The sequence below is a fragment of the Bombyx mandarina genome, chromosome 03 (genome assembly GCF_030267445.1).
Source record: "Bombyx mandarina strain Sakado chromosome 03, ASM3026744v2".
NCBI lineage: Eukaryota > Metazoa > Arthropoda > Insecta > Lepidoptera > Bombycidae > Bombyx > Bombyx mandarina.
Window position 1 is genome coordinate 11,551,937 of NC_143210.1, and position 18,281 is coordinate 11,570,217.

The 18,281-nt window shown below is 41.7% G+C and overlaps 1 protein-coding gene across 1 annotated transcript in view; it reads left to right on the forward strand.

Annotated features, from left to right (window-relative positions):
- Positions 1 to 1,870: 1,870 nt before the first annotated feature.
- Positions 1,871 to 18,281, forward strand: part of LOC114242319 (protein NDNF) — a 58,851-nt gene continuing 42,440 nt past the window's right edge. The window contains exon 1 of the mRNA XM_028173431.2: positions 1,871 to 2,461. Within this exon, the coding sequence (XP_028029232.2) occupies positions 2,457 to 2,461 (5 nt within the window). The 5' untranslated portion in view covers positions 1,871 to 2,456. The remainder of the gene's footprint in view (positions 2,462 to 18,281) is intronic.

Sequence of the window (18,281 nt, forward strand, 5' to 3'; positions counted from 1 at the left end):
AAAGTTTGGAGTCAACAAACTTATAAAGCGGTTCCCGGACTCACCGGATTATAGTTTACGGATCCTTGTATATTGAACTTTCGTGTTCGGTCTGGAACTTTCGATCTCCCTTGCGCAAGAAGAACGCTTGATACCTCTATGCGGCAAAAGCTTTGTGAACAAATAGATGTTTTTGGTCAAAAAATAGCCCACTGAGTTTCTCGGCGGATCTTCTCAGTGGGTCTCGTTTCCGATCCGGTGGTAGATTCTGCGAAGCACTGCTCTTGCTAGGGTCAGTGTTAGCAACACTCCGGCTTGAGCCCCGTGAGCTCACCTACTAGTTAAGGTTACGCTGAAGGAGCCTCTTAAGGCTATGAGCATAGGTAGGAAAAAAAAGGTCAAAAAAATGCTGACCATGCTGACGTGCGAAACATTTTCACTTCTCTTCCCCTCTGCATCATCTACGAAAGCTTTGCAATTTCATATGTAGGTAATAAACAAACGCCGCATTTTTTCACCTTATCTCAGGCCAGTTTCTCGTAATTAATGCATTGGATTTATGCAACTTTTATCTGTGGCGACCGCTAAACGTATTCGCAGTTCTGTATCACGCCTATTTTGTCTAAATAAAAATTGTAAATTTTGAAAGAAAAAGTTCCCAATATACAATTTATAGTATAGGACAATGCGATTCTAAGTTCGACCTCAGAGTGAACCAAAGCCGTGACGTCACAATCCGCTGACTCAGAAAATTCAGTAGGATTTACGTAATAACATTATTTAGGCAAGTAATAATAATTAAAATTACTATTACGGTTTAATTTCACGTTTTTTTTCGTCTTTACACTGTCTCTAACGTATCGGATGCCTTACAGTTTTTGTGGTCTCGGACCACTTCGAAGAGTTGGCAATCATGTGACAATTAATGACATAATGAATGGCCTAAAGGTCTAGATACCAGGCCATAAACTCAAAAAAAATAATAATGACGTAATGAAAATGTCATTATGACAATTAAAAAAAAAAAGTATTGTGTCGTAATCGTCTTCTCACTGAAACAAAACACGAGCATCTAACTAATTCGAAGTCGTTTGGACACGATCAAAGCTACCGTCTCGAAATCACATACATCATACACACGCTATACACACATGTAGAGGTGCTAATCCTTGATTTAGAATCGCGACAGTCCATTGTCACAGTTTATATTTAAACGGATGCGCTCTTCGGATTCTGAGCGCGTATAAATCGGGTTTTTTTTTCTCTCGCTTCTAATTAATTAAATAGCACATGAGACGATTTGTAACGTGATAAGCCTAAGTAGGCAGAACGCTTCGGGATTTCATACGCGCGATTTTTAATGGAAAAACGAAGTTGACATGTTACCGTGCGCATGCAAAGTTTTATCGCACGTCTAGAGAGATGAGAGATAGTAGATTGTAGTTTTAAAAAAAGAATGCGGTCTTTTTTTGAGTTTATTTTGGCTTACTTCTAGATCGGATACAAAATTGGAAGAGGTCGGTAGCAAAAAAAAAATTATTTTTTTGGGTATACGCCTTTCCGAGTATCGAATGCGCATGCAACTTTGTCGTGGAATGGAGTCCCATTTAAAATATTGTACATCTGATATTCAGTTCAGAAAAACAAAAAAACAAAAACAGATTCGAAATATAAACGCGTATTAACAATAAAAACTTTCATAAAACAATCGTTGAGGCTCTTACGGCGACAAATAAAAGCATCACGCGTATTTCCGCATCTGTATACACCGATACGCCAATACGAGCCGCTCCCGCATATCACTTTCACGAAATCTGTAATAAAATTAACATTTCGTGAGTTAAAGCCCGGCGGCCGGGTTCCAGCGCGCCGTCATGTCATGCAGTTTTTGTTTATTTGATAGCGCCGATGCATCGCTAGCTTCCCATTGCACACGCATGATCGGTGCAGTCGGGCTGTGGCGCGTGTGACACGCACATTCACGATACTCTAAATTCCGTAAACGGCTAAAAGCGCGAATGCGACCTCGCCTTTACTTACTTCTATTTTACGAAATTTTCTATTTAAGGCGAGGTGATTCTTTTTTAAGACGTGTCATTAATAGTCGGTTAAAAAAAATTTGGTTTCTAATCATCGTGGTGTTCGATTTTTAACGTTATTATAATATTGCGACTGATATTTTGCCGTGGAAAAACCAACTTTACAACAAAACAAAAAATATGTTAGATATTAAATGTGTATTCGAATAAAAAATGCAACCTTCCACTTGCTCGACGGAGGAGTGCATAATTTAAATACACGAGCTCTTGATTTCGGCTTCAAATTCGAACCCATTTTTCACGATCGCATTGAATTTCAAATATGTCTTTATAAGCGTTGGTGTTTTTATTTTGTGCTACTATTTCCCCGTTGTGTTTCGTTCGACGGTGGTGTTCTCTGACTTCGGACAGACTGCACTTTTAAAACTCATCGCGGATATGGGGTAAGATCTTTTTTTATTTTTAAATCGTAGATTTACGACGAAAATTTTGGACTTCAAACAGACAATTTTCTGTTTAAATTTTACGCTTCCTTCACTTTTACAGCAATTTCCGGTAATGCTATTTATTAAGTTTTTTTAAATTTAGCCTATTTATTAGCTGGATACTTATTGGAAAATCGAGGATCTTTTAAAGTTAGGTCATTTCCAAAGTATATACACTATAGTATCCGCTACGTACTTTTAAGATATTGAGTTATCATCAATGAACACTTTAAGACGCCATTTTATTGGCGATTCCATTTTATGACTTTAATTTTCGAAACATCTGAAATTTGAAGTATTAGGGATTCGTTGTTAAGTCGTGAATCTGAATTAGATAAAAGCTGCTTATCAGTAAATTAGATGATATTAGCTTGAGAAAATACAGTACGGCGATAGTCTAGTGGTATATAATAGAAATTCGATTTATTTTATTATTGTTTTAATATTAAATTATTATTATCTAATTATAATTGCATAAGTCGATAAAAAATGCTATGTAATAGCTTTACCGCGGCAGTCCCCGAGTGCCACACGTGTTTTTTGTATTTCATTTTAACAATCTCATGTAAAAAAAGGTTATATAGAAATTTAAGGTTACATATTTAGAACAGTTAGTAAAAATTATGTTACTGTAAAAATTAAAACTACTATCCTTACTATAATGAATTAATATCATTTAAAATAATTGGTTAATTTAAGGTAAAACATTGAAATTCTAAATATAAGTGTGTAATATAGAATTTCGTTACATTGTAATTTTAAAGTACCTTACTACGTATCACTATCAGATTTATTTAATGGATGTATTCTTTTAACGTATTACACATTGAAATTGTATAATTTAAAATATTCACATTCATTTTTCACCAAAAAATTATCATTAATTATTAGTTACTTATAATAGTTGCTGGCTTAATAATTCTTATAGCTCTAGGTTTGCCGTCAAGCCGTAGCCACTTAAATTAAATTAAAAAAAATTTGCATAGACAGATGAATAAGCTCACGGCCAATTTTTTTTTATAGCCCTTGTAGGCAGACGAGCATACGGCCCACCTAATGGTGAGTGGTTACCGTCGCCCATGGACCTCAGCAATGCCAGGGGCAGAGCCAGGCCGCTGCCTACCGCAATGTGTTGTTAAGCGGCTACCGGAACCTTTGGTATAATAGCGTGAATTCCACCACCCACGTCGTGATAGTTAGGCTCAAAGGTGCATTATATAGCAACTCTGCCGACCGTTCAAACCGGTGCGCATGATTTAATTTTACCCTAGCATACTAGCTAATTAAAATTAAACACGTTTTCTCTACTATGATACCATGATTCGAGACATTATGAGCCAGGGGCCAAACTAAAGCTAAGCTACACGCATTATGTCAACTTTATTTTGTGACAACCGACAGCAAAAACGACACACCAATATTTTTAATACCATTATTTTTAAATCAATATCAAAAAGGAGAAATAGATTCTAAATTTTCTACCACGTTGGTTTGGTGGTCAGTGACCTTAACACACGACACAGACTTATGTGCTTAGTGCGAGTTTGTTAACGTTCTCGATAGCGTAAAAGTTAACTCAAATTTGTATGGAATTGAAACCTACGTTTGCCGCTAGGGGCGCTGTTCAAACTGCACACAAATTTGAGTTAACTTTTACGCTATCGAGAACGTTAAAAAGCTCGCACTTAGCATACTGAACCTACGCACTGCTTCTAAAGTGAAGGAGTTATTGCTCGCACTAAGCACACTGGTGCTGTTCACGGTCGAAATTGAGTATACTTTATTGCACATCACTAGTGGTCTCGTAAAAACCTACAAGGCGGTCTTATAGCTCGAAGCGATTTTCTAAACAACCATTGAACACTACACCAAATACTATGTAGGTAAGAATAGTAAATAGATTGCCGTGCTAAATTGGATAATAATTTATTAAATTTTATATTTCTAATATAATTTGCACATTTTATTTCGAAGTCATTGTGGCCTAAAGGATAATACATATGCATTCGTATCTACCGATGCACCTTTTTTTTTTTTTTCCTACCTAAGCTGATTGCCCTAGTGGCTATTTCAGCGTAACCTTAACTTTAGTAGGTGAGCTCACGGGGCTCAACCTGATGACGTTGCTAACACGAACCCTAGCAAGAGCCGTGCTTCGCAAAATCTACCACCGGATCGGAAACGCGACCCACTGAGAAGATCCGGCGAGAAACTCAGTGGGCTGTGTCTGAGAGTTAATTTACTCGTCGAGCCCTTCGTCGCAAGCGACGGGTGCGACGAGAACGGTGACCGGTGCTTGGAGTACCTAAAAGCACCGTTAGTGGATCGGGAGGATCCGAGATGACGTGTTTTGGGCGACGTCGACTGCTTTCCATTCGGTCCGCAGGATCGGGAATGGCGATGCACCGGTGTTTGAATCCCGCTAGCAAGTATCAATTTTTTTAATGAAATACGTACTACACAAAAGTTCACGATTGACTTCCACGGCGAAGGAATAACATCGTGTAGTAAAAATCTAAACCCGCAAAATTATCATTTGCGTAATTACTAGTGGTAGGACCTCTTGTAATTCCGCATGGGTAGGTACCACCACCCTGCCTATTGCTGCAGTGTAGCAGCAATATGTTTCGCTGTGAAAGGGCGAGGCAACCGTTGTACTGTTAAAAGGGAGATCTTACAACTCACGTCTCGGGCGGTAGGTGGCGGCATTTACGTTGTTGATGCCTATGGGCCCTGGTACCACTTAACACCAGATGGGCTGTGAGCTCGTCCACCCACCTAAGCTATGAATAATATGAATAATAGCTTGTCTTTTGATTGACTCGGTAGTGCAGTTGCGCTATGGGTTGTGGGTTCGATTCCCGGATCAGGCAAGCATTATGTGAAGAACAGGTTTGTTTGTTCTTTGTCTGGATGCTTATTATCTATGCATGTACATATTTAAACGTATATAAGTATGTTTGTCAGTCACTGGTATCCATAACACAGGGAATCCTTAATCGGGCCGGGATGATCGTGCGTGATTTGTTATCAATTTGTTTTTTGTCTATTCGTTTGATTTTTGTTTATCTCGTGTCTTAAAACTTCGTTACATAAACTTATTATTTAGATTTCACGGTAAATACAAATAAAAGTTTTTTTTTCTTACGTGGTTGCTGGCTCCTTGAGTTTCTTACATGGTACCATCGAGCTAAAAAAGTTACGAGGCGATTTATTTCCACGGATGAGTGTTCGAGAAATACAGCAGCAGTTATAGTGGAACACGGATAAAATTAGCTGATTAAAAATAAACACGAGATTTAAGAGCATGTTCAATTTTTTTTATTTAAAACTAGCGACCCGCCCTCGCTTCGCTTCGGAAACATTAAAACACACATGAAACAAAAAAAAAAAAAAAAGTAGCCTATATTCATCAGGGACAATGTCGGCTTCTAATGGAAAAAGAATTTTTCAAATCGGTCCAGTAGTTTCGGAGCCTATTCGAAACAAACAAACAAACAAATCTTTCCTCTTTATAATATTAGTATAGACTTCTTAAACACGTCAAATTGTCGCGTACTAGAGAAAGATTTAGTGTGGTACGAACGTTAATCATTTTATCAGAAGTTCGTTTCGTGAATAAATCTTTCGAAAAAAAAATTAAGATTTATGTGAACCGCCATGTTATTTGGCCTTTTGAAAATTATGGCACTTTGAAAGTTACGTAGAAAATCTGCATTTCTTTTTTTTTGTTTGTTTTGCCGTCTGTCATGAGACGCGATAATGAATTTTCTATCTATACTAATCTCTATATATAAAAATGAATTGCCGTTCGTTAGTCTCGCTAAAACTCGGTAAATGATTATCGTCGCTCGCGGACATCAACAATGGTAAATGTGTAGCAAAGTTGCTACCTACGAACATTTTGGTCGATTAACAATTCAATTATCACATTATTTTAATAAGTAATCTATCTATATATATAAAAATGAATTGCTGTTCGTTAGTCTCGCTCAAAATCGAGAACGGCTGGACCGATTTGGCTAATTTAGAACTTGAATTATTCGTGGAAATCCAGAGAAGATTTAAAATGTAGATAAATATGAAAATGCTCGGAATGACATAAAAATAACAATTTTGTTTTTCCTTTGACGTGTCCCCCATCGGACGGATTCCTTTTGTTTGTTTTATACAAAAGTTTAGGTCTTTTATTTATCGATTGAGGCACTACGAAGTCTGCCGGGTCAGCTAGTATAATATATAAATCTACAGTGGTTTTTACTGATGTTCCGTTATAACTACTGAACCATGCATCCGATTGACTTGAAACTTGGTATCCATGTAGAAAATACGTGTAATTCATGGATAGGCTAATATTTATATGAATGTTGTACTCCCTAATAATAATGACAACAAATAATAATTTTAATTTTAAATGCCCAGTGAAGCGGGCGAGTACGACTAGTTGTCTTCTAAAACTGAAAACCCGAATACTCGAATTAATTGAAGGTAATGTTTCGCGGTAGGAACAAGCAGTATGGCCGCACCTATTCTTTCGATATTTGTGAATGTGTAATATAAATATTGTGGGCTTAGTTTTCTTCTTTGTCTGTCAAATTATAATTCAAATCGAAGATAGTTAAGGCGGCTAGAATCAGAAAAAAACGACTCTGATATATCTATTATCTACGCTACTTTCATAGTGGTTTTGAAGGAACAACAGTCTCAAAAATAGCATTCCCTATGTACCTATGTCAATAAGCTATGGTATTGCAGAGTGTATTGATTAATGTATTCTAGTCGATTATTTCAAATATAACTTTTTTATTTTTTATGTAAAAAATCATTAATAATCAAAACAAAAACTAAAGCTAGACGAAATAATTTTTTCACTTTAATAATGAAACTTAATTTTCTAGTTATGCTATATAATGGTAAGTACATTGATGAATGTCTGCCAGCTCAGCCCTTGCATCATTAGGTGAAGTGAAAAAAGTTTATAACTTTCAATTTTTGTTCACTTCACCTATTTATAGGTGGTAGGACCTCTTGTGAGTTCGCGCGGGTAGGTACCACCGCCCTGCCTATTTTTGCCGTGAAGCAGTAATGCGTTTCGGTCTGAAGGGTAGAGCAGCCGTTGTAACTATACTGAGATCTTAGAACTTATATATCAAGGTGGGGGCCGCATTTACGTTGTAGATGTCTATGGGCTCCAGTAACTAGTTAACACCAGGCGGGCTGTGAGCTCGTCCACCCATCTAAGCAATAAAAAAATTATAACTGTCTTAAAAGCGCAAACAAATTTTATACCAAATTGAATTACCAATTAGAATTTAACGAATCCTGAATTTCCAAATTACGTCATATTCACAACTTGAGTTAATTCGAAGCCACTAAAAATAAACTGAACATTAGCGTATGTGTCTTTCGATCTATATATAACTATATACATAAATATATCGGAAACCTAGAGGCAGACCCAAGACAAGGTGGATGGACGTAGTGCTGAAGGACAAGAGAGAATGCAATGTTGCTGACGAGGATGTCGAGAACAGAGCGAAGTGGAGGAGTAAAGTCAGGAAAGCTGACCCCACCACCATGTGGGATAAATAGCTGGGAAGAGAGAGAATAAAATATGCGGTGTACATAGTCGTGACTTAACGAACATTTTGTAAACTCGAAGGAACTGTACTTTTGCTATTTTCAGAATCAGTTACTATGAATTTGAACTTTAATAATTGAGCAATATATTTTTTTAAGTTACAATGTAATTGACGATACAGTTAATAACATCTTGGCAATGTGACAATTTTCGTGCTACAAATTGTTTTGTCTGTGTGTGTGTGTGTGTGTGTGTTTGTATGTTGTTTTATTTTGTTAGTTTACATGTCCGTTTGATGTTTTCATTATAATATGTTAATTTAATTAACGTAGCGGTACTTAACAAAAAAGAAATATGCAAAAACAGCAATCAGTGAAAACAAAAAATACACGGTTCTAATTATAATGCTAATTATGCTGACCCGTGTCATCTCTTTTTTTTTCCTATCTATGCTGATAGCCTTGAGAGGCTATATCAGCTTCTCCTTGACGTGTGGGTGAGCTTACGGGGCTCAAACCGGGAGTATTGCTAACACTGGCCCTAGCAAGAGCATTGCTTCGCAGAATCTACCACCGGGTCGGAAATGCGACCCACTGAGAAGATCCGGCGAGAAATTCAGTGGGCTGTGTCTTTTTTTTATTGCTTAGATGTGTGAACGAGCTCAGGTTACCGGAGCCCATAGACATCTATAACGTAAATTCGCCACTCACCTTGAGATATAAGTTCTAAGGTCTCAGTATAGTTACATATCTATGGGTATAGATACCAGAGACCGACAACCATACTTATACAACGGCCGTCTGGTGTAGTGGTAAGTGACATGGTCACTACACAATGGGGTCGCGGGTTCGAATCCCGCCAAGGGAAATATTTGTATGATAAATATAAATGTCTTTTCCAGGGTTATGGATGTATATTAAATATATGTATCTGTATAATAAAACTCTTACATTTATTTCCGTTATCTGGTACCTGTAACACAAGTTCTTTACGAACTTATCACGGGACCAGTTAACGTGGCTTTATTGTTAGTAAATATTTATGTATTTATATTTATATACGTTTCAATATATACATATACTGTATAAATAATACACAATGTTTGCCCAATGCGGGAATCGAACCCACGACCCTCAGCGCAAAAGTCAGGGGCGCTATCTACTAAACGATCGAGTCAGTTAAATTAGTCAGTATAACATTGTGGAAGCATAAAACGATTATGATAATCAATGTGTGTGTGTGTATGTATTTGTGTTATGTATGGTATGTATATATTTTTGTGTATGTATTTGTAATTTAATATAAATTTCATTGCACCTACCACTATTTCCCCACACAACGTGGTCTCGCCTTGTCGCGGCGGTGGGGCTTAAGTGTGCACCCCGATACCGTGGAGCAGCGTTGTCTGCACAGGGGTGCCGCGAACTAAGAAGACTGCACACCGTGTTCCCGTTTCCCACCTTTGCTAGACAAAGGGTGCGTGAAGAGGGAGAGGGCTCCCTTCTGGAGCTCTCTTGGAGCTAGGCCATGTCCCCGGCGGCTCTCTGGCTGCTAAAGGGGAAGGCCCTCCAGAGGGGGGTACCGGTACGCCGGCGTGGCCACAACGTGGTCAGACGGGTGGGTCTGTCAGTAATGGTAGACCCACGTGGATGAGAAGTGAACCGGAGGGCACTCCCTTCCGGTCGCTGGTCGCCATGTCCCCGGCTGCCTCTTGGCGGCTACAGGGGAAGACCCTCCAGAGGGGGGGTACCGGTTTACCGGCGTGGCTTCGTAGAAGCATACCGTAATCCCTACCGAGTAGGAGACGGGGGCCGCTGCCTAGCAGGGGCCGCGAGGATGCGAACCTCTATAAAAAATGCCCTAATCTTAAGCTTGTGACGTGCCCGGTGATGAGATGAGTGACTGGAGGGAGTCCAGTCGTGAGGGCCGTCCCAGGGGACCGACCCCTGGTTAAATATCAAAGGAAAAACACAAATGATGGCAGACTTAACAAAAAAAATTACCCCAGGAGGGTACCACCTTAGGTGGAGAATCCCTCCGTGCTTCCACCTCGGTGGGAGCACGCTGCCCCGCGTATTCTGGGGGGGGGGGGGCAAAACATGCCACGATGAAGGGGGCTGTGCGACGGGCAGCGGAAAACCCGTCGAACCGAGGTGTGCCAGCGCTGGCTCGACGCGTTCTGCGCTCGTCAGCGACGGCGAAACAGTTGATCCGAAAGGGACAGCTGCCAAGAAGATCAGGCGGAAGAGGAAATCCTGGCAAGTTTCTTCTCGTGAGGGGGTAGGGGAGTCAGCATCGTCCTCTGGTGCGGATGCCCCGCCGGAGAAAGTGCTGGTAGTCTCCGATGCGGCATCTGCTGCGGAGGAGATGCCGCCCCCTAAAGGAAAACCCGCCCGTAGAAGGGGCGCGCCGTCACCGGCGCCATCATCAGTGTCGATGTCTGTCGCCTCACTGGACGGGCAGACGACGGAGGAGGAAGAGGGTGGCCTTCAGGACCCTGCCTTGGTCATAGACAGGGCCATGAAGACCATCAAAACATATGCGGCCAACGGCACCAAGACCAAAGCCGCTGGCCGTAAACTGCGAGAAGTGGTCTCGCAAGTCTCGAAGGTTCTGTCTTCGGTTGCTTCTGCCAATGACCAGGTAGTGCAGCTGATGGCGGAGAATTCGAGGCTTCGAGCACAGCTTCAAGCACAGCAGCAGCCCAATGATGGCGCAGCGACGCCTTGGGTCGCCTTGGTACCGTCCCATCGTGTTGCTGGATGAGGTGGGCAAGCTGCTGGAACGTATTCTGGCGGCCCGCATCATCCAGCATCTGGCCGGGGTGGGACCCGATCTGTCGGCGGAACAGTATGGCTTCCGAGAGGGCCGCTCAACCGTAGACGCGATCCTTCGCGTGCGGGCCCTCTCGGAGGAGGCCGTCTCCAGGGGCGGGGTGGCCCTGGCGGTATCACTCGATATCGCCAATGCGTTCAACACCCTGCCCTGGTCCGTGATAGGGGGGGCGCTGCAAAGACACGGAGTGCCCCCCTACCTTCGCCGGCTGGTGGGTTCCTACTTAGAGGACAGATCGGTCACGTGTACCAGACATGATGGGATCGTGCACCGATTCCCGGTCGTGCGCGGTGTTCCACAGGGGTCGGTGCTCGGCCCTCTTTTGTGGAATATCGGGTATGACTGGGTGCTAAGAGGTGCCCTCCTCCCGGGCCTGAGTGTAATCTGCTACGCAAACGACACGTTGGTCGTGGCCCGGGGGGGGAGTTTTGCTGAGTCTGCCCGTCTTGCTACCGTTGGGGTGGCACATGTCGTCGGAAAAATCAGGAGATTGGGCCTCGACGTGGCACTCAGTAAATCCGAGGCCATGTGGTTCCACAGGCCCCGGAGAGTGCCACCTATCGATGCTCATATCGTGGTTGGAGGCGTCCGTATTGGGGTCGGGGTGCAGTTGAAGTGCCTCGGCCTCATTCTAGACAGTCGTTGGACCTTCCGTGCTCACTTTCAGAATCTGGTCTCTCGTTTGTTGGGGGTGGCCGGCGCGTTAAGCCGGCTTCTGCCCAACGTCGGGGGGCCTGACCAGGTGACGCGCCGTCTCTATACAGGGGTGGTGCGGTCAATGGCCCTATACGGGGCGCCCGTGTGGGGCCAGTCCCTGGCCGTGGGGGTAGCAAAGTTGCTGCAACGGCCGCAACGCACCATCGCGGTCAGGGTCATCCGCGGCTATCGCACCATCTCCTTCGAGGCGGCGTGTGTACTGGCTGGGACGCCGCCTTGGGTTCTGGAAGCGGAGGCGCTCGCCGCTGACTATCAGTGGCGGGCTGACCTTCGTGCCCGGGGCGTGGCGCGCCCCAGCCTCAGTGTGGTCAGAGCGCGGAGGGCCCAATCTCGGCGGTCCGTGCTGGAATCATGGTCCAGGCGGCTGGCCGATCCTTCGGCTGGTCGTAGGACCGTCGAGGCGATTCACCCAGTCCTTGTAGACTGGGTGAATCGTGACAGAGGACGCCTCACTTTCCGGCTCACGCAGGTACTCACTGGGCATAGTTGCTTCGGTGAGTTCCTGCACCGGATCGGAGTCGAGCCGACGGCAGAGTGCCACCATTGTGGTTGCGACTTGGACACGGCAGAGCACACGCTCGTTGCCTGCCCCGCATGGGAGGGGTGGCGCCGTGTCCTTGTCGCAAAAATAGGAAACGACTTGTCGTTGCCGAGTGCTGTGGCATCGATGCTCGGCGACGACGAGTCGTGGAAGGCGATGCTCGACTTCTGCGAGTGCACCATCTCGCAGAAGGAGGCGGCGGGGTGCGTGAGAGACGCGCAAGCCCGCCGCCGTCGAGCGGGGGCCAGGGAGGCGGATATCGCCCAAGCCCTGGCCCTCTAAGTGTTTCGGGTCCCCTTTACACGTCGGTCTGGGGACCGGCAAAGGGGGCCTAAGAAGACGACGTGCAAGCTGCTCTGCACGCGTTTTACGCAAGAGCATCCGGGTGATGGAAGGCCGGCTATCCTCGACCCACGCTGGTTTTGACCCAGCGGGGTATTCCGTAGGATAACCCATTCTAACCGGCGCCATCTAGGCGGGCTGCGGATAGCCTGCCGACCGAGAGGGCTGGTGGTCGTGGCGCCGACGACCACCGGTCTGGCGTCCCGAGGGGGAGGGTGATGGGAGAGATGTGCTCCGCACTAAACGCTTCACTTTCCCCCCTTTGCCTTTTCATGGGTTCTGTCTCATGCGAGGTTTGGACGTTGGTTGTTGAGCGACAGGAGGTTTTAGTCAGTTCGACTCTGACATGCTCCGCCCTTCATCCCCAGGGGAGGGCGGAAGTCCGGCGATTTCCTCCTGACCAAAAAAAAAAAAAAAACCTACCACTATTTACTCTGCACTGCCTTCGGTTAACTAATAGAGAATAACTTAGACATTAAGACCGCCGATGTAAATTTTACATAAATAAATCACTGGTGGTAGGACCTCTTGTGAGACCGCACGGGTAGGTACCACCACCCCGCCTATTTCCGCCGTGAAGCAGTAATGCGTTTCGGTTCGAAGGGTGGGGTAGCGGTTGTAACTATACTGAGATCTTAGAACTTATATCTCGAAGTGGGTGGCGCATTTACGTTGTAGATGTCAATGGGCTCCAGTAACCACTTAACACCAGGTGGGCTGTGAGCTCGTCCATCCATCTAAGCAATAAACAAAAAAAACATAAATAAATAAATATTTCACATAATATAAATTCATGTCATTAGTATTAAACGATAAGGCTGTCCTAAAGTGACGCTACTTACGTGGCCCTCGGTAACGCGAGGACGGGGAAGCCCGTTCATGTGATCGGTGTCAAGTGACGCATTTACACCTGTTTATTGTCGCCCCTCGTGTTTCGTGACGGCAAAACATCGGTCACGTCAAACTTGGAAGGTTTTAGTTTGTATGAACTTCGCCTTAAGTGCAAGTAAATTGGTGGCTTATTTTTTTTCAATGGCTTCCTCTTTATGCTTGTAAACGCGGTCTTTATTTTGTAAGTTCGGTCTTTTTTTTTTTTTTATTTCGTAAATCCAATGATTTGCTTTGATTTTATTAAAAATTATTTGGTCAATTTTTTTTTAAAGCTGCCTACAAAACCTAGGATTATATTCTTGATAGTAGCATCCGTTAGAAAAAGATAAGAAAAAAAAAACGGTTGTCTATTGTGGAATGCTACATACCATAAAAATACTGACAGCTTTATCACAAGCACAAAGATTTTGTTCTCTGACGAAGTCAACTTAGCTTCACCTTAAATAGATCCTCAAACATCTACCCAACTAGGGCTTATTGTTTCCGCGCTAGTAAATACTATAATATGACATATTTCAGATGTTTATACAATGTAATTGAGACTTTGAAGTCATGAGGATATGTGTGTGTTTGCTTGTACTATGGAATCTAAAATTACATACCCGATCCTGCGGACCGAATGGTAAACATTCAACGTCGCGCTAAACACGTCATTAGGGATCCACCCGATCCAATAACGGTGCTTTTAGGTACTTCAAGCACCGGTCACCGTCCTCGCCGAACCCGTCGCTTGTGAAGAAGGGCTCGACGAGTAAATTAACTCATAGACACAGCCCACTGAATTTCTCGCTAAATCTTCTCAGTGGATTGCGTTTCTGATTCGATGGTAGATTGTGCGAACCACTGCTCTGGCTAGGGCCAATGTCAGCAACACCTCCGGTTTGAGCCCGGAGAGCTCACCTACATGCTAGGGTAAAGCTGACATAGCCTCTCAACTTTAGACAGCTTCTTCCGGGAGGGCCCTGCACACGACACACCGCGCAAATAATGGTGCGGTCGTCTTAAAAAATGATGCTATCTTAAAAAATGGGGTGAAGCAATGGAAAAGGTTGTCATCATGGATAGCATTAAAATGGAATTAACCTACTTACTTTACTTTTTAGCTATATACTCATCCGGACCCTATTTAGCTCTAACATTAACGAGAAATGTGAAAAACTGTCAGTCAAAACTTTGTGGGAAACACGATGTTAACAACCTTTATTAAAAACATTAAGGCTATCAGCATAGGTATGAAAAAAAAAGAAAAAAGAAGGAATCTACTGGCCTAAAACAAACCAAGCTGATCCAGAACCGCCTTGCTTATCTACCGTAGTAAACAATTTAACTCGAAAATATGTATAACACGAACCATTAATTTATAGAAATACGCATTCCATTTTCAAAACGTTTCTCAAACATCAGACAATAATAACTATTTTAGTACTGGCCCTAATTAGTAAATATTTGTTTGGAAATAATTATGTATTGGAGAAACTGTTGGAAAGCACGCGCAGAGTGCATTAGTTGTATAAACATTTCATTATAGTAGTGTGTATAGTAGGGTTGTCATGTTTACAGTTTAACAAAAATTTTATCTATTTTTGTAAAAGCTTAATGGTTAGGGTCTGACCACCAGGAGTGGGTGGGATTTGGGTGGTCGCTACCATCGTAGCATACCCACGCGGGACCCGTAGGAGGTTCCTTTGAGTAGTAGAGCGTTCGTATCGAAGCCTCTTTGGAGTCAATGTTTTTATTTTCTGAGGTATATATGTTCTTCTTACTTGTTAGTGACCTCTGTAACATAGGAGAATAGTTCTAGCTTAGGACAGTTGAGGTTAGAATTATACCATTTACATGAAAACAATTAATAATTATTTCATTATCTTTGACAGCCCTATCGTTAGTCTTAACACAATCTGTTTAGTTACAGACGTTACAGTAGCCTTAACTTATTATGTTATTACGCACTTAAATCCTGTGTTCGAAGTAATTTGCATATGTGTTTTTGTAATTAGAAATTTCTTAATCTTAATATAAGCAATCTAAGCGTCTACATATTTCGCTCTTAACGAAAGAATCTTAAGAATTCCAGTTTGATCGAAAACTCGTATATTTTAACTTTTTATTTAAACTATTTATTTGTATTAATTAGCTCCCGGCGAGATTTTACTCTTCTTTCAAACGAATGTTAAAAGTAGTACAATAATAATAACTAGAGGTCCCGCAGTAGTCGAAATTCGACTATAATTAATTGGAATTGTAAGTTTGTACACTGTTATGATTGTATTTTATACTTCTATAATCACAAATTTCGCCAAGGCTACTCTATAGAAAACTATTAATAAAGACAAACAATATTTAATCTATTCTCAATTTGACCACAGACGTCAAGAACAAAAGTTTGACAATAAATTGTATGCATGCGTGTGTGCGTCAAATACATGGTATGTAGGGTGTGTAATGTTTTCTTTATTGATTTAATGTATCTTTTATGCATTATTTAAAAAATATATTAGCATTGTGCACTTCTTTTCTATATTCTCTATAAGTGTGGAAAATTTCATACTCCTCCGTCCGCACAAATTTCACGTATTAATATATAGATTAAATCATATGTTTCTTTCACACAAAAAACTTAGATTTTTGCAGGTAAATAATGATCATATAACGCGCCTTAGATGCTTTATAACGCAGCATTGAACTTTGATATGTGTGAGCCACCAGTACATGACAGAAACCTGGCTTAATAATCAGAATAACGCTAACATCCATTGACAGATTAAAGTCTTAGTCATTTTTACGACCCTCAGGAAGACGCGGGGCGACGCTATTCTAGACCAACCACATCGCCTTAATTAATATTGTTTCCAACTGCATCGTTGACGCTTTAACTTCAAGAACCCTTCCCTCACATTCAGTGTACCTACAATGGTACAAGCTGGATCAAATACAAACCGTACCTATAATGTTTCAAAAAGAACAGATGTATAAAGTACAAAGATCCATTATCGACGCTGAAACATCAACATTTTTGGTACATTTTTTGTATCCATATATGTCATAACCCATTGAGTAGACGCCTTCAGCTCTAACCCTAAAGCCTTGTTCGGACTAGGCGAGTATTTTAGTCGAGTACCGAGTAATTTAGTAGCTAAATGTGTCTGAGCACGAAAAATTTAGTCGAGTAGGTTAGTAAATAATTTATTCAAGTCAATCCATTTTGTTCTATTTTTTCGGGCGAGTAGCAAGTAGTTTAGCTACTAAATTACTCGGTACTCGACTAAAATACTCGCCTAGTCCGAACAAGGCTTAAGAGCGATCTTAAGGACCCCGGTAACCGTACTCGTCGAACTCGGCAAAGAGTTCGACGTGCAACCTAACCTAAGTCTCAGCCCGCTGAATTTCTCGTCGGATCTTCTCAGTGCGTCGCGATTCCGATCCGGCGGTAGATTCTGTGAAGCACTGCTCTTGCTAGACCTAGTGTTAGCACACTCTCTCAGGTTGAGCCCCGTAAGCTTACCTACTAGCCATAGCGTAGCTGGAATAGTCCTATCAGGCTACTAACGAATAGATAGAAAAAAAATCCATACAACATAATTAACCTAAGTTTTATCCTTTTCTCATCTAAACCCCTATACGTGGAATTGGTTACAGTTGAAAGATTTAATGCTCATAGATTGGACTACTGATATCTAGAACACAGTGATAAATTGGCTAGCCTTAAAGGGAAATACGAGCTTGATAAAATACGTATATATTTTTTTAAATTCAATATCAGTAATTTTGTATTTTACAGTATATTATTTAGATAGTGCATAAAGCATTAGATTCGTGAGCGCCATTTTGTAATATGTCAGCAATTTGTTAGCATTACTAATGATGGGCGTAATGATTATATTCATCAATATTATTACCACGTAACTATATTATTGTTTGTTATGTTTAATCTATACATAAAGAACACTCAAAAACAATTCAAAAAACGCTCGAACTCCCGATCGCAAATAGCGTTTTCCACTCAAACATATTTTAGCCGACTCCGAGAAACGTATCACTAGTAAAAATCGTATCAAATAAACCAGTGGTTCGTGCATGAATCAGTGGACAGAAAGAGACTATCTGCTAACTGCTTCGGCGCAAAATAAACAAAGAGTTTGTGAACACGATTCGCACCCTTTTATCGTACATCATTTTTCCATCTGCAGTCCGACAGAGCGGCAGAGCCGCATTCAGAAAATAATACAGCCGTTCGCTCGGATAATATGTATATACTCCTTATTTTAAGGCTCATAATGATAAGCAAAATTTTCTTAAACAAAATGATTGACGCCAAAGTCCTGACCATGAGTCCCGCGTGCTGTTAAATTTATACAGTTTCCTTGGGGCTAATAAATAAAGTAATTTCGTCTAAGTATCCTATCATATGATACACATAATGTATTTTTGGAACGAAGTTCCTTATGAGACGATGCGCAGGGTTCTCCTAACCGGGAAAAAACGTCCGTAACGTAAGATTTTTATTAGTAATGCACACAGTGTACGACTTGGTTTGATAATAACGTACAAATTAGTAATGCACACAGTGTACGACTTAACTTTGTAATAACGTACAAAGAATAACATATTTTTTATCATTCATTGACCACGAACTCAGAGCGTTCGTTTGCGCAATGCACTAACTGTTATGCAAACAACTGTGAATGAAGTGTACCACAATAAGTTTGCACGTTACCAAATGACCGTGGGTTGTTGCGAAACCTCCAGTTTTATTTTTTTTGTACCTCAAATAGAACTTTAAATTAATATTTTTATAATAAGGAACTTCGTTCCTATTCAGTGTCCCACGACACCACACATCTTTTTTATATAATAATATGGACGCATCGAGA